The sequence below is a fragment of the Leptodactylus fuscus genome, chromosome 11 (assembly GCF_031893055.1).
Source record: "Leptodactylus fuscus isolate aLepFus1 chromosome 11, aLepFus1.hap2, whole genome shotgun sequence".
Taxonomy (NCBI): domain Eukaryota; kingdom Metazoa; phylum Chordata; class Amphibia; order Anura; family Leptodactylidae; genus Leptodactylus; species Leptodactylus fuscus.
In genome coordinates this window covers 30665405-30688248 of record NC_134275.1, presented here as the reverse complement: position 1 = coordinate 30688248, position 22844 = coordinate 30665405, and the positions used below count along the sequence as shown (strand labels likewise).

The 22844-nt window shown below is 41.5% G+C and overlaps 1 protein-coding gene across 2 annotated transcripts in view; it reads left to right on the top strand.

Moving 5' to 3' along the window:
* The window catches only part of GOLGA1 (golgin A1), a 41647-nt gene that overhangs the window by 4738 nt on the left and 14065 nt on the right, over positions 1-22844 (top strand). For both annotated transcript variants that reach the window (XM_075260183.1, XM_075260182.1), the window contains 17 exons: positions 588-685; positions 1631-1663; positions 3269-3397; positions 4269-4438; positions 5116-5227; positions 5518-5613; positions 6351-6476; positions 7796-7891; positions 9466-9561; positions 10698-10793; positions 12093-12245; positions 12792-12887; positions 14575-14664; positions 15060-15162; positions 15723-15883; positions 17086-17238; positions 18352-18411. In XM_075260183.1, coding sequence (XP_075116284.1) covers positions 588-685; positions 1631-1663; positions 3269-3397; positions 4269-4438; positions 5116-5227; positions 5518-5613; positions 6351-6476; positions 7796-7891; positions 9466-9561; positions 10698-10793; positions 12093-12245; positions 12792-12887; positions 14575-14664; positions 15060-15162; positions 15723-15883; positions 17086-17238; positions 18352-18411 — 1868 coding nt within the window. The remainder of the gene's footprint in view (positions 1-587; positions 686-1630; positions 1664-3268; positions 3398-4268; positions 4439-5115; positions 5228-5517; positions 5614-6350; positions 6477-7795; positions 7892-9465; positions 9562-10697; positions 10794-12092; positions 12246-12791; positions 12888-14574; positions 14665-15059; positions 15163-15722; positions 15884-17085; positions 17239-18351; positions 18412-22844) is intronic.

Genomic DNA, 22844 nt, shown 5'->3' with positions numbered 1-22844 from the left:
CGGACAATCCCTTTGTTTGTACACATTATGTGCAGAACAGGTTCAGTGGTAGAGTACGGCCAAGTTTCCTGCTACCTAGTAAGCAGAATTCAGGTTTGTCCAAGATGAAGAATAGATCATTAATAGTAGATCAGTGGTGGACCGGCTACTGGCACCCCACTCATTGTCTATTTGCTGGAGCTGCAGTGCACTGAAACTATACAGCACTTTACAGTGTGTAGTATCAGGCATTTGCCTGGGGCTATTGATGCTGTCATCAGTAAAGTCATGGACGACCCCTTTAATACAGCATATCATCTGACTTCATGCTTCAGAAACCTTCCTTTGAACCCTTTCACCAGAAATCTTTGATTCCCAACTTGCATGGTGTGCCAAACACTGTAAACTGAAATCCAGCAATCACAAACGGATGTATATGCAATGAAAATGTCATGATCACTACAATCAGTTATAATGGCCTTGATAGTTGGGACATACTGGGTCCTCTACTAATCTGTACATGTGTAACAATCCACAATCTGCATGTGTAGCGTATGGCACTGTGTGTTGGAGGTGGCCTGCTTAGTGACTTGCTGCTTCTGTCCCAGCATCCATGAGGAAGTTTCAGGAGCAAAATGAGACGTACCAAGCAAGTCGAGCCAAGATGGCGGAAGAGTATGCACTTAATCTTGAGAAGAAAGACCAGGTGGGTCTGCAGTGTTGTTTCTTTAGTTTCTCTAGTCGTACTAAACCTTGAGTTAGACTCTGTTCACATTACTTCTCCCATCTGTTCTGTTGTATTATGATGCTAGGATAGTTTTATCTGCTGTACTGTTCTTTCTTGTAAAATGTTTCTGTAAGTGGAGGAGTCTTGGGTTTGAGTAAGACACCTTGTCAATGTGGATCTAGGAAGCTGAGATTTATGCTGCAGTTCTCAAGGTCCTTGTTCTGAAGGGTTTTTGTTGGCAAGAAATAGGGGGCAAGATGGAAGGGGGTATGTCTGTAAAATTAGAATACAGCGGGGTTGTTTGTAGTCTGTATCCATGGAACCACATAGAATTGTTGAAGAACTATAGACACATTACAGCAGGATATTTTTTACTCAAGACTATATGTGCACTTGCTTCACTTTTCTTTTTTTCTTTCTAAGCAAACCTTTGTGAGACAGCTTTGCTAAGAAAGTAGGACGATATACAATGTGTAGCAATGCAGTTACACAAGGGAGATACAGGATACCAGACACGACTTTGCTGTGCAGGAATTGTGGGAAGCTGCCATGTGATCACATTAGTTTACTCTAATGCGGACATGTCTGCATGTGACTTAGGAAGCATCCTGATATGAGATGAGCAAGTTTAAGATACTTGGCAGAACCTGTTAGTATTCAGAGAAGTAGCTTCTCCACAGCACCATCTACTACATCTTCCAGAAACAGCACCATCCGTGGGCTGTATATGGTATTGTGTGAATGTACCTGTAGGGTAAGCTTGGTCTTTTGCTGTTTGCAGATTATGTATAGCTGTAGTAATAGTGAAACATAAAATACATTGTAGCATGAATATCCAAGTAACTGTCAGCAATAATTGACTCCTAACAGCATAGATAGCATTGCAATAACTTTTTTTTTATTATTTAATTTTTTTTTTTTTAGGAATGGCTGGTGAAGCTTGCAAATCTTGAAGAGGTAAGTAAATCTAGAATAATACACAATGAAGGGGATTTAGATAAGTGTAAAACTACAAGTTGGAATGAATGAAACGCAGTTGAAACCCACTGGTTTTGTGAAGACCGCTGTTTTATTGTATCTTGTGGAACGTTAAATCATGGCCTTCAGATTCAGGCGGTTCAACACTACAATCTTTCGCCTTTCAACTTGTGTAGCCTTAGTCCTCATGAAAGTTTATCACCAGCAAAATTGTCCCTAATCCACTTATATGATGTAGGGCTGGTTAGTGACATATAGAATAAAAGATAATTTTTCTCTGAAGTAGCAAAGCACTTTGATATAACAGAGGTATGTTCAATATGTCACTGAGGCTAGTTTCATACTGCTGAATTCGGGTCACGTATTGGTTGGATTTACGTACCCGAACACCACACAGCTAAGCCAGGTTTAGGTTGAAAAATCTGGCTGCCATTTGGACTGAGTTGCCTGGCCCAGCCTATTAGCTCTTATAGCAACATGCAAAGGGTTTAGGTGCAATTTTGTTGGTGGTAAACTGCATTTTAAGGGGCTGTCCATGATTTTTCTTTTATATATATTTATATCCTGTCCTTTAGGATAGGCAATAGATATCTAATCAGTGGGCGACTAGCAGTACTTTTCGGAGATACCTGTGTACTATACAATGCATGGAGCTGGTTGAGCTTGGCCCGATGCCCTGTCTAGTGGCCACAGCTCAGATCTCATTGAAATTCTTATTTTAAATTACATGATAATGCGGAAAAGACTTACCGTATACGCTCGAGTATAAGCCAAATTTTTAAGCACAGTTTTTGTGCTGAAAAAGCTCCCCTTGGCTTATACTCAAGTCAAGCAAAAAAGAATTTTTTATTTTTTTTTTGGGGGGGGGTGTCTATGAGCAGCCGCAATAGTAATGTATTGAATCTCCCATAAAATAGTGGCAAAAAAAAAAAGCTTTAAAAAAATATAATAAAAAAATAAAGTGAATGTTCTAAATCCCTCCTTTCCCTAGAATACATATAAAAGTAGAAAATTACTGTGAAACACAAACACATTAGGTATCCCTGTGTCTGAGAGTGCCCGGTCTACTGAATATAGGGGATCTGCAGTGCTCCTGTTCCATCGGGAAGGGGTTAATAAGAGCACTGCAGATACCCTATATTCAGCCAGACGTAATTCCAAGTGAGGGAAAAAAAACCCAGTCCTCAAGCTCAGGGAAGGGGCAGACAGACAACCAAAAACACCCCCTCCCCTTCCCCAGCACCCAGCAACTACTGCACCCAAAAACCATTTTTTAATTTTTTTAATTTTCCAGTAGCTGCTGCATTTCCCCCCCTCGGCTTATACTCGAGTCAATAAGTTTTCCCAGTTTTTTGTGGTAAAATTAGGGGGGTTGGCTTATACTCGGATCGGCTTATACTCGAGTATATACGGTAAGTAGGGGACAGATGGGGATATAATATTTTATTTATATAGCTCCCTCATATTCCGCAGCACTTCACATGTCTGTCATGTCCATGTTCCTGGCCATACATATATATCAGCTGCTAGTACTGCATTAGTTTTAGAGAGAAAATTCTTATGAAAGTTTTCTTTTATTTTAAGGAAAAGACAATTCTTTCTGACCAGCTGGAAGTCATGAAGAAGCAGAGTATGACTTTATTCCAAAAAAGAGAAGATCTTGATGAGCTGGAAGTTTTTCAACAGCAAGAAATGGCAAAAATCAAACACATGGTAAGAAATTTAAGCTCTTCAACACTCTAAAGCGGTTGTCCAGGATTAGAGAAACATGACTGATTTCTTCTGAGAACAGCGCCACACGTATCCAAAGGTTTTGTATGGTATTACCATTCAGCTCCATGGAAGTGAATGGAGTTGAGCCATACGTAACCTGTGGACAGGTGCTATTTGTAGTAGAAAGCAGCCCTGTTTTCCTTATTTTGGACAGACCCTTTGTGTTGCTTCTTGAAGTGGGTATGGTGTGTGGATATATGTCACGTTCATATGTCACAGTAATTGTGCAAATGGATGGTGCAGTGATCGGGCCATGTGATTGATGCACATGACATCACATGGGCTGTGTAGCAGAATTGAGCTCGGAGTTTTTTCAGGACATTTGCCATAGTAATGTAAAAGTGATCTATCTCCTTTATCAAGGATCTGTCACATCGATGCATTACACTTATTCCTTTGAGAACTGTACATTGAGGCACTGCAGCAGCTCAGCAGGTTACTTATGATCACTGGGGGTTCGAGCAGTCTTGCATCCTTTGATCAGTTAATAGTTGGAGGAATCTTGTAACAAACAGAAGCAAGCTGTTCATTAAAAGGTTAAGAAAATGTCCATTCTTTAGAATATTTCTGCACTTCAATCCATTCAGCTTGCTTTAAAATCTACATTCTGGATCATGACATGTTATAGGAATCTTTCCAGCTCCAGCAGATATTCTTTTGTTTTTAGGTATTTGTTACCTCTTTGATTGGAGTCTCTGTTCTTGACATTTTCATTGCCGATTGTTTCTATGCGGGGGAGGGGGGAATATTCTTATGATGGCTCTGTGGCTTATTGTAATTGAAAGTTTTGCTTGTGGGCTAAAATTTTCAGCTGTTAAAGAAAGAAGAACTGCTGAGTAAAACTGAACAAGAATTAGAACTAAAGCGGAGAGAAGCAGAGACGTCTCAGGCTGAGCTTCAGGACAGCCAGCGCCTGTCAGATAAACTCAAGCAAGATCTTCAGGAGCTCAAGGAAGAAAAATCTCAGTTAGCTGAACAGAGGTAAGCACCAGGAGAAAGCGCTCTAAAGGGGCTGTGCCACTAAAGACACTTGTCTGATCTCCGTAGGACTGCTGGGACCCCAGTGATCAGGAAAATAGGAGACAAAAGATCCCAGTATGCTCCCTGTGCATGGAACTCTGGTACTCCATTCACGTTTATGGGGTTGACAAAATGTCAATCTCTGGAAACCCCAAAGAACTGCACAACCACTTTAAAGGAACATTGCAGGCAAAATGGATTCACTGTTAAGGACTGCTACATAGTAAACTTAGCTACATGGTAAAGACACATGCAACTACTTCGGTATAGCATAGCTATGATTCAAGGGGCAGGATAGGTTATAAGTTTCTAATCTGTGGAGGTCCAACCACTAGGATTCCTACAGATTTCAAGAATAAGGTCCCCATGTTTATATGGAAGCTTTACATAGGACTACTGAAAGGTAGCATTGCATTGAGTTTCAGGCAGCCAACTAGTGTTCCTTTCAATTGACGGAGATCTAGGATCCCCATTCTCAAGTTGGGGGGGGGGTGTCCCAGTGGTCAAACTCCTACTGATCAAACTCCTACTGATCAAACTCCTACTGATCAGTCACATATCATCTATCCTGTGAAAAGGTGCTACGTTTAAACCTCACAACCACCTCTTTACACAGTCTTGTGGCTCTGGCTCTACAGGTCACAACTGGCAGCAGCTCAAGAAGGGGCTGAGAAGAAGATTACAGAGCTGGAAGAAAGACAGCAGGAACTTCAGGACTTTATCCAGCAGCTATCCATAGACTTGCAGAAGGTCAGTAAAATGTGCAAAGTATAAGATAGGACGTATGGCTACATCTCATTTCTGTGTTAGTACAATAAAGCAAAAAAAAAATCTCATTTAATGTCTCTGAAAAATCTTTGCAGGTGATCTGTGCTGCAGTAAACCACATACCTGCTTAGACTGGCATATACAGGATTTGTTTTAAAGATCCTTTTATTACTTTTCTAATATCTGGGTGCATTGCAGACAAAACTATAGGGCGCGGCGTCTATCTTCTGATATTGCTTTTGATATTCTATTCTTACTGTATTGCCTCCTAGGCTCAGTCGGGAGCCTCTAGCAGCGAGAAGAGACTGAATGAGATCCAGGAAGATTATGAAAGCCTAAAGCTGCAGCATGAACAGCTAAAATCTAAGGTACGGCTCCATTGTGCTATAAGTAATGGTCTAGGTCACTGGCTGGCTCTTCTATGCTAGTAAATATAATTGTGATTTGGCAACATATCGGACATCCTGAGAGTATGTTCACACAGCAGTAATACACATGCCAAAAATCAAAGTTGTGCTTTTGCCATAAAGCCCTGGTAGAAATTTGATACTGAGCCCTAGGCATTGGTTTGCAGGTTTACATTAGGGTTAGGTCAACACACTGATTCATCCTATACATTAAGGTTAGGTCAACACGCTGATCATTCCTATTCATTAGGGTTAATATGTGTGACCACCTATTACGTTTTCAGCACTAAAACCACAAGACGCTTCAGTTTTCAGATAAATGTAAAAAGAAAAAAAAAGAAATCTGTAATTGAATCCCATAATATCAATGTAAGGCAGATTTCAATATACTCTAAAGGTGTTAGACAGCCATTGTAGTGCTAAAGGATTCGCAAAATTATATAAGGATAGATGAAAATTTTAGAGGTTTTTTTTTTTTTTTTGGTCTTCCAAAAGATCTGATCTGTTATGCCTAACCTTGTGCATTACAATGAACATCAAGGATGGTGCATCACCTATTCAGACCCCAGACTGCACTTGTCGGTATTTTTGCCTTCCCTCTAACAAATTTTACTTAGATTTTATAGAAAACCTGCTCAGTTTATGCCATTGCTACTGTAGTTTCAGTCTTTGTTACTGATCATACTGTTTGATGCTAGATGGCAGTAGAAGCTGAAGAAAAGGATGCATTAATTGTACGTTTGCAAGAAAAAGTCAGTTCACTGGAGAAGACACTGGAAGGAACATTCTCTGGAGAGGAAGGTCTGCAAGAACTTCTTAAGGAGGTGAGCACATTGTAGACACATTGACGTTCTGTGGTATCTATATGTACCTTATTGAATATCAAACATATACCAGTGTGAGACTGGCATAGATTTCAGCTATATGTTGTGACTAGAGATGAGCGAGTAGTATTCGATTGAATACTCGTATCGGTCGAATACCACACAGGAAAATTCCATTGAATTCAATGCAAAAACCTCCTCGTGCTCCTCATCCTGCTACTTCCGGAACTTGGTGGATCCAAGGTGTCGAACTTTGTTTTCCATGGAAACCGGAACAACATTCCCGTTTTTTCCCATAGACTATAATAGGATTTGATACTCGAACGAATACTACTCGCTCATCTCTAGTTGTGACAAATAAGTTCTAATTTGTCAAGCCGAACATCCTTGCCCTGCCACTTTTTTTTTTTTTTTAAAAAGGAACAAAAAAATTGTGTGTAAAACTGGCATACAAGGTATGATAAAGCTATACCAATTATTTGCTTCCAGTCTGTTCTATCTATGATCAATGCGGCTGCTGTAAAGCATATTTCTGAATGCCGTTAACAGCAGCTCTGACAAGATGGCTGCCACCATAATTGCATACAGAAAACTGAATGTAAAAATCTGCAGTCAGAAAATAAAATGATTAGAAAATTAAATGTGTTGTAATTTTAAAAAATTATGCATTTGCTTTAACGATCGATGACATCGACTGGGGTAAATGTTGCAACTCCTGTCACACAACCAAATATCACCATGTCGCCTTGCTACTCCTTCATTAATGTAAGTGTATAGCGTGGACTTGCAACCCCCGAGGGTGCCACAAGTTCTAGTTGCAACAAAATCCAGGAGTGCTTGATCTTTTTTTCAGCTAGAAGTCACAGCACCAACATGGACACAATGCAACTCTATTCAGTTCGACAAGCGATTTTTGGTCACACGCTGGGAGTCGCAGAGAAGTCCTAGCCTTTTACTGTTTGATTAATAAGGTTCTGACCCCATGATACGCCATTGTACCAAGTGAAGCCACACCATGGTGTATACAGGGCTGTGACTTATGCCTCTAAATTCTGCTATTGATCTTCAGAGCCCTACTGATCAAACATGTAGATGTTTGGTAGAACGAAAACTGTTCTTGCAGTGTCCTTCCATTGAGGCTCACAGTGGGTGTCCTGAGTAGGGAACTCCCATTGTGACACCCATATGCTCAAATAGAGCATGTGGTTAAGGGTGCCAGAAGCCTGTAATAGTTTACAATGTTTTGGACTTGTATAAAACCTAGATACATGCCTATTCAAAAAAAAACAAAAAAAACAAATTGTTATTAATATATGCAGAAAGCTGCCCTAGAAGGGAGACTGGATGAGACAAGACAACAGCTATTGGAGACCAGGACTCTGCACAAGGATGCAGTCACTCAGATGGAATCCCAGGTAAGTACATGAAAAGCAGGGTAATGGTACTGAACAATCTTGTGAGACCAGAGGTGTTTCTTCTCTCACACCTGTATGATTCTGCAGGACATATAGTATACGGACACACATAACTTTGGCTCTTCCCAGTATACAGATCACTCAGCAAGCTACTAAGCCCGTAGGATTGTGCATGCAGTACTAGACTATAACAGACATAACTTTGGATCAGTACAGGATAAGTAATGCAAGGTATTTACATCTCAAAGATGAACATACACTTTAAAGGGGGTTGTCATTAGACCTGCTTCTGTTGCACACATAGTCAGGGAACACATGAGCCTTTTTTTAGCTTTCCAATTGGCGTCTTCATTGCTGAGATATTCGCTATCTCCCTGCTATGATTCACACGGTCAGGCAGTGTACTTGTCGGTCATAGGGATGGAGGGACTGGGTGCTGGAAATGATAGCTAATTGGTAAGATAACAGCAATGGTGATGCTATCATTATATCTCAGGAACTGAGGCACCTAGCATTTTATTCCAGCTATCTGACTATGCTTGCGATTGGGACTGTTGAGTGACAGACCTGCTTTAACACTGTGTTATGGGACTGTGACGTAAGGCAGTCTGCAGTGTATACGAGGGGGCGTTCATTAAAGATTTCCCCTGACCCACTTCCTGTGGACTGAGAGCAATGAAACTTGGCACAGTTATTAGTCCTTCTTTACATAGGTGCCACCTAGGGACACTCACTTCTCCCATCTCTTTAAGCAACTGTAAGCACCTCGCTTGTAGAAGTCGACAAGTTACTTCAAAAGCCTTGTTATGAAGTCTAATAATGTGGAAAATGCTTGCCCTTCAAAAATAACTTCATTGTTGGAAAGAGGTGGAAGTCTAATAGTGCGAGGTCAGGTGAATAATGGGGATGCGGTAGAATTTCAAAGCCACAGAAATACACTTCCATTTGGCAACATGTGACTTGTGAATGGTCTTGCAGAAGGCGGACATGTTTGGTGAGCTTGTCACGTCTCTTGGTTTTGATGGGTTCCCGCAATTTCCGCAGCAGTGAAGCATAGTACAATATATCATTACACATGTGCATATCAGTGTCCTGTGATAAATAGAAGTGGGTGAGGGGAAATCTTTAATGAACACCCCTTGTAGTTCAGATACTACTGCATAAGATGGAGTAGTGTACTATGGCCCCAAGAAGGGGGGTGAAGAGGCCGTTTAGGTACATCTGGCATACACTGAACATAATTCACATAGCAAGTGTGAACAGAGTCCTCTCCTTTCACTGCATAGAGTTACAATGCGGACAATGACTGAGCCAACTACAATCAAAACTGCACTTTTTGGGGTTTGTTGGTGTTTATTGTCCAGTCCTGAAAGGGTGAGTAGGTGTCTGTCAATGCACGATATGACTTGTACACCTATCCGTCAGTGGTAAAGAGCAGACTGGCTCCAGGATTGGTCACCTCTGAAGCCTTTGGCTATGTATTGAGGATGTGGACACAGGATTTCTTGACTCTATTTGCTATCAGATGTATAGTACAATTTATTCAGTGCTTGCTGCTTTTATTTTTTTTTCAGACGGCAAAACTTAACAGCAGGTTACAAGATATGCAGGATTTATTACAGCGGAAGGATACTGAGCTCAACCGGTTCCAAGATGAAAGTTCCTTAAAGGTTAGAGACCCAATGCCAGCCTTGTACCATAGACAGTCCTATTATTCTGTTCACGAAAACACAGGAGTATTTTTTTTGGCAACTGACATATCTTATCAGAGACACATGCTGAATATGTCTTGCTAAAACAAGACAGACTGGACTGACAGATGGTACCGGATTATGTAGAATGAAATGGGAGAGGTGTGAGCGGGAGCTCAGTAAGAGGGGTATGCAGGAGGCTGATGGAGCTAAATAGGAAGTTTCTATCTCACCCATGTTGTTTACTCACATCAATACAGGTCCAGTCTTCTCTGTTATGTCCTATATGATCCTACTGACTGTTTTTGAGTGTAGAAGAATCTTCTCTACTTTTTGCATGGGAACTGAGAATCCGCTAGAACCTGCAGACGGGAAAACTGCTAAATATTCAGCATATAAGGGGCAGAAATTGTTATTCCTCATGTGCAGCCACTCTATAACTGATTTATGCAAAGTGTGGTGAAAGGTTATGTATGTTTTAATGATGTATTGATGCTCCTACAGTTACTATTTCCAGGATCTTATGTACTATGTAGGAGTATGAGTGGACTCTGCTGATTACATTAAATTGGATGTACCACTAAGTTAACCTCCAGCAATTGGTTGTAATCTATAGATAACCTGACAGCAGGTGCTCAGTTCCAGTGCAGCGCCACCACAGAGGAAATTCAGTATTACATGATGTCTTTTAAAATGTTCATGGATGGATGTGCCGGGTTCTTCAGTAATTGCTCTCATTGATCAGGGCCCCAAAATGAGAGCTTGCCTTTTATTCAGAATCACCTAAACTAAAGAAATAAAACAGAACCTGCATCAGGGAGGTCTGCCCCCTATGGTTGGAGGAGCTAACACCCTTCTGGCTTAGTGTCTGCCTCCTCATGGTAGTAGTTGTACCCTCCTGTATTGTGTCACACAATGATACAAGCAACAAAACATAATGTCAAACCTTTTACTGGGTGGTAGTTTAAGTATCAGGTTCTTGTCAGATCAGAGGCTGTGGTATACAGTCAGTCTGTGTTATATGTATATCTGTCCAGTGCTGACAGTAGATTATCTGACATTCCTTATGTATTTGCATCCTATAATACGCAACATATGCTTTGTTGTCTTTGCAGCTGCAAGATCTAGAGCAGACATTACAGACAATCCGAGAACAGCTACGTATGCGAGAAGAGGAGCTCAAGCAGAAAGAGGAGCAGATCACTACATGTGTATGTATCCGCACGGCTTGTTATTGTATTTCACTGCATCATGCACGTACATACTTAAAGGAGTAGTGCCACTAAGGACACATGAATAGTGGGTAAGTGTCAGATTATTGAGGGGCCAATGCCCGGTCCGCCTGCGATCAGGATAAGAGGAGATTCAGTCTTCCCAGCCTGGTGCAGAGCTACAATTTTGTTTCTGGTGTCCTTTGACAGCTCTTTGGTCTTCACCATAGTGGAGTTTGGAGTCTGACTGTTTGAGGGTGTGCACAGGTGTCTTTTTATACTGATAAGTTTAAACAGGTGCCATTACTACAGGTAATGAGTGGAGGAAAGAGGAGACTCTTAAAGAAGAAGTTACAAGTCTGTGAGAGCCAGAAATCTTGATTGTTTGTAGGTGACCAAATACTTATTTTCCACCATAATTTGCAAATAAATTCTTACAAAATCAGACAATGTGATTTTCTGGATTTGTTTTCTCATTTTGTCTCTCATAGTTGAGGTCTACCTATGATGTAAATTACAGACGCCTCATCTTTTTAAGTGGTGGAACTTGCACTATTGGTGACTGACTAAATACTTTTTTGCCCCACTGTAGATGTATACCCTGTATTAAAGAGGACCTTTCATCAGATTGGCACAGGCAGTTCTATATACTGCTGGAAAGCTGACAGTGCGTTGAATTCAGTGTACTGTCGGCTTTCCTGATCTGTGCCCCGGGTAAAGCGCTTTACAGTCAGAAGTGTGTTTCTGACAGTTAGCCAGGGACGCCCTTCTGCCCAGCAGCGCCTATCACGCTGTACTGTGGAGTGGGGAGGTATGCCCCCCTCCCCTCCTGATAATACTCATCTATGGACGAGCTGTGTGAGCAGAGGGAAGGGGCGTTCCTCCCCACTCACACAGCACAGCGTGATAGGCGCTGCTGGGCAGAAGGGCATCCCTGGCTAACTGTCAGAAACGCCCTTCTGACTGTAAAGCGCTACGGTCCCGGGACCGATAGCGCTTTACCTGGGGCACAGATCGGGAAAGCCGACAGTGCGCTGAATTCAGCTTTCCAGCAGTATATGGAACTGCCTGTGCCCAATCTGATGAAAGGTCCTCTTAAACCCGCACAGCACTCTTCAATGTAAAGATGAAAAAACAAAATGCCAAAGATGGGAGGCAAAGGGGCACACCATCTATTAGAGAGACCTAAAGTCACTGTCCACACGAGTGTATTTATGCCGACAGATACATCTAAGATTTGTAAAGGAAATTGTGATGTAATGGTTACTAATATATAATGTTGTGTGTCCTTTTATTCAGCAATCAGAGCTGAAGTCTGAGACCGATAAGCTAACACATCAGTTACACAGTGTGAGGCAGCAATGCGTGGAGAAGGTGGAGCGGCTAGAAGCCCAGGTCTCCGCTCTGGAAAGCGCTCGTGAAATTGATAGAACGTCAGCACAGCACAATATTGTAAGTGTGGCGACCTTTAATCTTCTGCTATTCAAAAGTGTGTTAAAAGGGTTTTGATATTGATCATTATCATTAGTATAAGACATCTGTATTAGATCAGTGGGGGTCCAACTTGACAGTGCTGTCAGTTTCCTAGTGGCCTGATCTACTACTGCAGCTCCGTCCCATTCAAGTAATAGGGACAGAGTAATGTGTAGTACCTTGCACGGCCACTACAGAGTGAATGACATTGTGCCTGTTTAGGAAGAGGCTGAAGTGCCCACCCCAGCAATGTACACCCTTCAGAAAAACGAACCCTGGGGGTGCCAAGAATCAGACCCCCACTGATCAGATATTGGCGTTCTCTACTGAGCTGCAGAGGAAATAACACATTACACAGATGATGGACACAGAACTTGGAAACTGAGAGAATACTTGTTTATTACTATTACTTGTAAAAGGATTTTGGTGTATTTTCTCTTTGCGATATGTGAACAGTGTGGAATCTTTTGCATTTCTGCCAACTATTGCAATCTGATATATTTTTTTTTATCTCGAATTGTATAGAGTAAGTTAGAGCAAGAAAATGAATCTCTGCAGGAGAGAAATAAAGAGATGGAGACTGCGCTGAGAAAACTGGAATCTGACCAGGAAAGGATGAAGGTATGTGCCAGGGTTACGTACCAAGTGCAAGAGAAATCTGTATGTATATAACCTCACCCTGCTGTTAGTGTGAAACTGGGAAGTCAGGTAGGTAGACCATTGAGAGATCTGGTGCTGCATGCTGAGGCCGATCACAATGTGCAAAAAAACCAACCCAAAAACTAAACGTATTGATTATAATTATTCTGTATTAACCAATAGTACAATAAAATTGGTAATATTTCTCATTGGGGGGAGGTGGTTTCTTCCTTGCCAGCATTTCTGTAGTTGTTCAGAAGTCTCCTCAGTCTACTGTATTACCACCGAGGAGTTACTTGTAAATGGAAGACTCGAGGAAGGAGCGGCAGTTGCAGTTTCTCTCTTTGACTGTGAAACTGCATTCCCTTAGGAGTGAAACGGTGTTGATCACACCAAGAAGAGCCCGTTTTCTAGTCAATAGTAATCTACCCTTTTGCGAGTTAAGATATTGGTTGGGCAGAACAAAAGAAAAGAAGAAACTTGGCGCAGAGTAAACCTTGTTGTTGTTTTGTACTAGTTTCCAGATCTCTGAAAGTATCCAGTCATGTAAGCAAAAAGTTCTGGTTGTCCTGACTGCTGTATACCAGTTAAAGAAGTTCTGCCACCTCTATCTATCTAGAAGGGAAACTGCCATCTGTACAGTCTTCTGTCACCTGAATGTATGGGGCCCCCCAAACAGAATACCGAATACATTGGCAAGCGGTGATCTCATGAAAGAACATGGACTCCATAATGGGGTCCGTATGTTTTCCGCGCAGAACACGCGGACAGAAAAGTACTTCATGAACTACTTTCTTGTCCGCATGACTTGTGCGGACTCTGCATGGAAAGCACACAGACCCCATTATAATCTAAGGGGTCCGTGTGCTTTCACTGCTCACCACTTGCCAATGCGTTCGGTATTCCATTCAGGGGGTTCCCATTCGGACTCCCCAAAAAGAATACTGAACGCAGATGTGAACCAGGCCTTACTTATTTGTAAAAATACTATGTAAGGAAACAAACAAAGCCCTGAAGGAATTTTCCAATTAATTTTTTCTTAATCCCTTAAACTGTCTTTGGCTGAACTATTCAACTTATGTCTAAGAGGTAAAAGAGCAAATGTGAACAGGTGGGTGTGTTAGGCCTATGTAATATCCTGAGGATATAAAAATGTAACATAAAATGCGCAGAAAGGTCTTTTCAAAAGGTTGATCAGGTCGCCAGGCACTGTTCAGACCAGTGACTTATCCTTAGGACATCAGGTTCTGATCAATAGGGATCAACACCTGGAACCTGCACTGTTCAGCTGTTCCAGGTTCTTCAGGAAGGCGGCACTGTTCACTATTGAAGCACTTAGGAAGATATGGAGTATATTGGCATGGCCGACCGCTATATGACAAATGATTTCTTTTGGGGGTACAGGTATCGGACCCCCCACTGATCAGATACTGATGGGCTATTTTGAGGATAGGTCTTCTGGATGACAATTGCTGGGAAGCGCAGAAAACCCCCTTAGGGGGGTATGTATGTTTGGGTTGGATATCTATAGCTAGGTGTTGAGTAAGTCCTTAGGGATCCATGAATCTATCCTGTGCATACAAACCAATATATCAAACCTGCGCTCACTCCAGTTACATTAAGGCTCTGAACATATTGTGATTGTTTCTGATGTGAGTTCTCATTGCAGGATGAACTGAGCAGTAGAGAGACTGTAAGTGTGGAGATCGCTAAAGCTCTAGAGGAAACACGGAAACAGAAAGAAGATCTTCAGCAGCAGGTAAGTCATTACAAGCACTGAACACATAACTCCAGAATGACTTATTGGAAAGAATGGGAATATTATGGGAGCACTTTACTACTATATATAGTATTACAGCTGTAGTTCTGTATGACCTGTATCTCTTTTGTTTTCATATTGAATCATTTTACATGTATTACCCCTTGCAGTCCTAGTAGTTTACACTAGGTTCACGATAGCGCTGCCTCTGTTGTTCTATGTTGTCCTGGTCCTCCTCCGTAACAGAAGAGGACCACTAAAATAGCGGTTACATAAACAGTCATTATAGGCAATGGGATCCTTTGAATGTCTGTTCTTTTAAAACCGAAACTGGCACAGATGTGAACATAGCCTTAGATTGGTCTTCAGTATAGAAATGCTTTGTGTCCTATCAGGTGGCAGATTTAATGGCTGTAATTGAAGAGAACACCCGGGAGATGTTTCTGAAGAAGGAGGAGCTGGCCAGAAAAGATGAAGAGGCTGCACTACTGAAAGGAGGTAAGCAGTGTTCTCCCAGAGGGTATGGGTTGTAGTCCTGTGTTTCAGAACCTTCCCGCTCTTATCATTTACATGAAAGCACCATTAAAGTTTTGCACTGAATGAAGATGACTGTACACAATGGTCACTTAGGATGTAGTCTGTGCCAGTGTTCACTATTCAGTACTAGTATGCATGCAAGATATTGTTTTGCAACCAATTGTGCAACCTTACATTATGTGATTTCTCAAGACAATCCCAAGCCTAATGTATAGGTCCCCAAATAGTAGGCCGGTCACGGAGGGCCTGTGATCAAGCTGTCATGGCGGAAGCAGCCAGCTTCCCTTCATCCCTCCTGCAGATTTATATGGTACCCATGTACAGCCATGGTCCTCTAGAGGGAGCAATGCTGTCATTGTTTGGGTAAAGGGAAGGAGTAACCCAATCCTCTTGCCCATGGTGGCCATCTTTGGGAGCTCAGCAGTCTGACAGATGACAATATGGCAGATAGCACATTGGTTGTTTACTGAGACTTCGATGTCATTCTTCTATAATGTCTTTTACTTTTCCTTCACCCACAGATTATGACGCCATTGTATTAAAAATGCAGCAGTTACAGTCTGATCTGGAAACCTATAAAACCAGAGCAGCTCAGAGCGAGGAGTCTGCTGAGAAGCATGTAAGAGACGTCAAGGTGCAGCTACAGGAGCAAACTGAGGCTCTGCTGGCGAGTGAGTCACAGGTAAGAAGGGGCTGGGGGAGACGATATCTAATGCCTGATCAGGACAGATATTAGTATAACTATCTGGGGTACTGATGGCTACATCAGATCATTCTCAAGGGGAGTATCTTGGCCAGGAGCAGTGGTCTCCAGCTTGTTCCCCTACACCAGGCCCTGCCTGTACTTGTTAGTGCGTCCTTGGGGTTGGAGTTTCACAGCAGCTCAGGAGCAGCGGGTTACAGATAACCGGTTGTAAGGAACATACATATCCTATACACAAAATAGTGGATTCAATTGGGCCATATGTTCTAGATAGAAAACCAGAAGATAAACCTATACACACAGTCGAAAGTGTTAAAGGACATTACTTTCTTAGGGTGGTGAGGCCACTTCTCTTGACATGTCTATTTTACTTAAAGTCTGGAGCGTTTTTTCACCTAACTCTGCCTTGTGCCTTTTGTTACTCCCGCGGTATGAATAAATTGACAATGCTACTATTACCTTTGTGAATGGGTTTGTGTCTACATGGTCTAAGACCGGCTGTGCTGACTGGTCAGTGTGTAGGGACAAGTCCCCAAGTGTCAACTTATTAATACATTTCTGGAAAGAATACCAGAGGACCAATATATCTTACAGTGTCGTAGACTTGCATAGAAATCGGGGCCTTCCTGCAGGTTAGTCTGCCAATCTAGTCTGACCAACCAAGTCACTGTTCAGAGATTGAATAAGGTGAACAATCTTCACTTTTGTTTTAAGACTTAAAGGGATCCTGTGACCATGAAAATGCTGTGTAATCTGCAGGTGGCGTAATACGGGGGGGGGGGGGGGGGATGAGTAGATTGAGATACAGTTTTTTGGGTAATTATTCTGTGTAACTTTTGACACATATACATTTATTTCTCTATTCTTTCTATGCTTAGGAGTTGAGTCCGGTGGGCGGTCCTAACAGTGATTGACAGTTTTCTGTATGCAGTTAGCACCGCCCACTGAAATCTATGGCTCCTTCTGTGCAAAGAAAGAATGGAAAAATATGGATAAATGACAACATCTCTATCCTCAAAAAAACTATATATCAATCTGCTGAGCTCCTCCTGCCCTGTAACATGCTGCCTGCAGATTACACAGCATTGTAATGGTGACCGCATCCCTTGTAATTCAGTTTACCTGAGTGGGGCTTTAATTATTGCCTAGTCCTAATTCAGGCCTGCAACCTCTTATTCTAGATCTCCTCACTCCAAGAGGAAGTGTCCACTCTTCATGAACGTTTGCATGGTACACATGGCCAGGAATCTAATGGAGAGGTGACAGTCGGTGACATTGCACAACTCCAGAAAGAAAACAGGGCAATGGAGCAACAGATTGCTGAAAAAAATAAGGTGTGTTTGATACCAAAAATGAGTCCTGTAATGTATATTCAGTCTGGAGTGTACACTACTATGGTAATCCCTGACTATCTGATGTAATTGTAAGAGCTAGTGGGGTTTATAATGGTACCAGGGTCTGAGACTCCTTTTACACATAATGGACACCAGTTTATGATATATCAGCACTCACTTTACATGCAGCAGTCATTGTGCTGTATAGGGATGAGCAGCCATTGATTGTCCCCAATAGTTGGTGGCATTAGTCAGCAGCACTGTTCACATGACTTTTGTGTCCACGTAAAAGACGCACTTGGTGATCACTGGGCATATTTATGAGATTCAACACTTGGGAAAGAAGTCGCTTACAAAAGTTCATTGGCCTTTGGTAATTAAAGGGTTTTTTCAACAAAAGACATTTATCATAAGATATGCCATAGATGTGTGTCCCTGTTCTGAGACCTGCATCTGTCTCTTCCCCTTCCCCAGGCCTCCGTTTCCTGACTCTCTCTTACCTATGTCCTGTTAATGGTGGTCAGAAATGGTTCAAACCATTCAGCTGCGTTGTGTTTGTAACCCCCACCGAAGTGAATGGAAGTTAAGGGAGCAGTGGATAACCCCGAGATACACTTTGTATGAGAGTTACAGAAACAGTGGTGGGTCTCACACCTATGATATCTTCTGGATATGCCCTAAATGTCTTTAGTGGGTAAATCCCTTTAAATAAAACACCACCCTTCCCTGTATCCAAAGGCCTTTCCCATAGACTTTCATGGGCATCTACCTGTCCAAGGAATGAATCAGCATGGAAGTCAAATACAGATCAAAGCAGAACATCAATGTGGTTTATATTGCTTAAATTGTGAACTTATGAGATGTGGAGGCAGGAGGAGTCAGGAAAAACCGCCAGGTATTGCTTTAAGACATTGGTGTACAACGTGTTGTGAAGTGTCCGATCTCTGATAAACTGCACACACTGCGGGGTGTGATAAATGTGGAATTTAGGCTAAATGTATATTTATCCATATTTGGATATTTTGCATTATATTTTTGCCATCTAACTGGCATAAATTCATTGGGAAATGTTCCCCATTTTCAGTCTTAATTCTCAATTCCCTTTATCTCCAGACTATAAAACAACTTCAGCAGAGAATGGCCGAACTAAAGAAGACATTGCAAAAAGAGCTGGTGAGTTGGTGAACAGAAAAATGCAGTTACTGTCTCCAAGGGTCCTGTCAAGGTCTATTCTGCTCCAAACCATACAAATCTATATATCACACAACTCAGCTTCTCTCCTCTATCATATAACCCTATATATCACAGAGCTCCGCTTCTCTCTCTCTATCATATAACCCTATATATCACAGAGCTCAGCTTCTCTCCTCTATCATATAACCCTATATATCACAGAGCTCAGCTTCTCTCCTTTATCATATAAACCTATATATCACAGAGCTCAGCTTCTCTCCTCTATCATATAACCCTATATATCACAGAGCTCAGCTTCTCTCCTCTATCCTATAACCCTATATATCACAGAGCTCCGCTTCTCTCTCTCTATCATATAACAATATATCACAGAGCTCAGCTTCTCTCTCTCTATCATATAACCCTATATATCACAGAGCTCAGCTTCTCTCCTCTAACATATAACCCTATATATCACAGAGCTCAGCTTCTCTCCCTCTATCATTTAACCCTATATATCGCAGAGCTCCGCTTCTCTCCTCTATCATATAACCCTATATATCACACAGCTCAGCTTCTCTCCTCTATCATATAACCCTATATATCACACAGCTCAGCTTCTCTCTCTCTCTCATATAACCCTATATATCACAGAGCTCCGCTTCTCTCTCTCTATCATATAACCCTATATATCACAGAGCTCAGCTTGTCTCCTCTATCATATAACTCTATATATTGCAGAGCTCAGCTTCTCTCCTCTATCATATAATCCTATATATCGCAGAGCTCAGCTTCTCTCCCTCTATCATTTAACCCTATATATCGCAGAGCTCCGCTTCTCTCCTCTATCATATAACCCTATATATCACACAGCTCAGCTTGTCTCCTCTATCATATAACTCTATATATTGCAGAGCTCAGCTTCTCTCCTCTATCATATAACTCTATATATCGCAGAGCTCAGCTTCTCTCCTCTATCATAAAACCCTATATATCACAGAGCTCAGCTTCTCTCCTCTATCATATAAACCTATATATCACAGAGCTCCACTTCTCTCTCTCTATCATATAACCCTATATATCACAGAGCTCAGCTTCTCTCCTCTGTCCTATAACCCTATATATCACAGAGCTCCGCTTCTCTCTCTCTATCATATAACCCTATATATCACAGAGCTCCGCTTCTCTCCTCTATCATATAACCCTATATATCACAGAGCTCAGCTTCTCTCTCTCTATCATATAACCCTATATATCACAGAGCTCCGCTTCTCTCTCTCTATCATATAACCCTATATATCACAGAGCTCAGCTTGTCTCCTCTATCATATAACTCTATATATTGCAGAGCTCAGCTTCTCTCCTCTATCATATAACCCTATATATCACAGAGCTCCGCTTCTCTCTCTCTATCATATAACCCTATATATCACAGAGCTCCGCTTCTCTCTCTCTATCATATAACCCTATATATCACAGAGCTCCGCTTCTCTCCTCTATCATATAACCCTATATATCACAGAGCTCCGCTTCTCTCTCTCTATCATATAACCCTATATATCACAGAGCTCCGCTTCTCTCCTCTATCATATAACCCTATATATCACAGAGCTCCGCTTCTCTCTCTCTATCATATAACCCTATATATCACAGAGCTCCGCTTCTCTCCTCTATCATATAACCCATATATCACAGAGCTCAGCTTCTCTCCTCTATCATATAACCCTATATATCACACAGCTCAGCTTCTCTCCTCTATCATATAACTCTATATATTGCAGAGCTCAGCTTCTCTCCTCTATCATAAAACCCTATATATCACAGAGCTCAGCTTCTCTCCCTCTATCATATAACCCTATATATCACAGAGCTCAGCTTCTCTCCCTCTATCATATAACCCTATATATCGCACAGCTCAGCTTCTCTCCTCTATCATATAACCCTATATATCACACAGCTCAGCTTCTCTCCTCTATCATATAACCCTATATATCACACAGCTCAGCTTCTCTCCTCTATCATATAACTCTATATATTGCAGAGCTCAGCTTCTCTCCTCTATCATAAAACCCTATATATCACACAGCTCAGCTTCTCTCCTCTATCATATAAACCTATATATCACAGAGCTCCACTTCTCTCTCTCTCTATCATATAACCCTATATATCACAGAGCTCAGCTTCTCTCCTCTATCCTATAACCCTATATATCACAGAGCTCCGCTTCTCTCTCTCTATCATATAACAATATATCACAGAGCTCAGCTTCTCTCTCTCTATCATATAACCCTATATATCACACAGCTCAGCTTCTCTCCTCTATCATATAACTCTATATATTGCAGAGCTCAGCTTCTCTCCTCTATCATAAAACCCTATATATCACAGAGCTCAGCTTCTCTCCCTCTATCATATAACCCTATATATCACAGAGCTCAGCTTCTCTCCCTCTATCATATAACCCTATATATCGCACAGCTCAGCTTCTCTCCTCTATCATATAACCCTATATATCACACAGCTCAGCTTCTCTCCTCTATCATATAACCCTATATATCAGACAGCTCAGCTTCTCTCCTCTATCATATAACTCTATATATTGCAGAGCTCAGCTTCTCTCCTCTATCATAAAACCCTATATATCACACAGCTCAGCTTCTCTCCCTCTATCATTTAACCCTATATATCGCAGAGCTCCGCTTCTCTCCTCTATCATATAACCCTATATATCACACAACTCAGCTTCTCTCCTCTATCATATAACCCTATATATCACACAGCTCAGCTTCTCTCCTCTATCATATAACCCTATATATCACACAGCTCAGCTTCTCTCCTCTATCATATAACCCTATATATCACACAGCTCAGCTTCTCTCTCTCTCTCATATAACCCTATATATCACAGAGCTCCGCTTCTCTCCTCTATCATATAACCCTATATATCACAGAGCTCCGCTTCTCTCTCTCTATCATATAACTCTATATATCACACAGCTCAGCTTCTCTCCTCTATCATATAACTCTATATATTGCAGAGCTCAGCTTCTCTCCTCTATCATATAACCCTATATATCACACAGCTCAGCTTCTCTCCTCTATCATATAACCCTATATATCACACAGCTCAGCTTCTCTCCTCTATCATATAACCCATATATCACAGAGCTCAGCTTCTCTCCTCTATCATATAACCCTATATATCGCACAGCTCAGCTTCTCTCCTCTATCATAAAACCCTATATATCACACAGCTCAGCTTCTCTCCTCTATCATATAACCCTATATATCACACAGCTCAGCTTCTCTCCTCTATCATAAAACCCTATATATCACAGAGCTCAGCTTCTCTCCCTCTATCATATAACCCTATATATCGCAGAGCTCAGCTTCTCTCCTCTATCATATAACTCTATATATCGCACAGCTCAGCTTCTCTCCTCTATCATAAAACCCTATATATCACAGAGCTCAGCTTCTCTCCTCTATCATATAAACCTATATATCACAGAGCTCCGCTTCTCTCTCTCTATCATATAACCCTATATATCACAGAGCTCCGCTTCTCTCTTCTATCATATAACCCTATATATCACAGAGCTCCGCTTCTCTCTCTCTGTCATATAACTCTATTTATCACACAGCTCAGCTTCTCTCCTCTATCATAAAACCCTATATATCACAGAGCTCAGCTTCTCTCCCTCTATCATATAACCCTATATATCGCAGAGCTCAGCTTCTCTCCTCTATCATAAAACCCTATATATCACAGAGCTCAGCTTCTCTCCTCTATCATATAAACCTATATATCACAGAGCTCCGCTTCTCTCTCTCTATCATATAACCCTATATATCACAGAGCTCCGCTTCTCTCTCTCTATCATATAACCCTATATATCACAGAGCTCCGCTTCTCTCCTCTATCATATAACCCTATATATCACAGAGCTCAGCTTCTCTCCTCTATCCTATAACCCTATATATCACAGAGCTCCGCTTCTCTCTCTCTATCATATAACTCTATATATCACACAGCTCAGCTTCTCTCCTCTATCATATAACCCATATATCACAGAGCTCAGCTTCTCTCCCTCTATCATTTAACCCTATATATCGCAGAGCTCCGATTCTCTCCTCTATCATATAACCCTATATATCACACAGCTCAGCTTCTCTCCTCTATCATATAACCCTATATATCACACAGCTCAGCTTCTCTCCTCTATCATATAACCCTATATATCACACAGCTCAGCTTCTCTCCTCTATCATATAACCCATATATCACACAGCTCAGCTTCTCTCCTCTATCATATAACCCTATATATCACACAGCTCAGCTTCTCTCCTCTATCATATAACCCATATATCACACAGCTCAGCTTCTCTCCTCTATCATATAACCCTATATATCACACAGCTCAGCTTCTCTC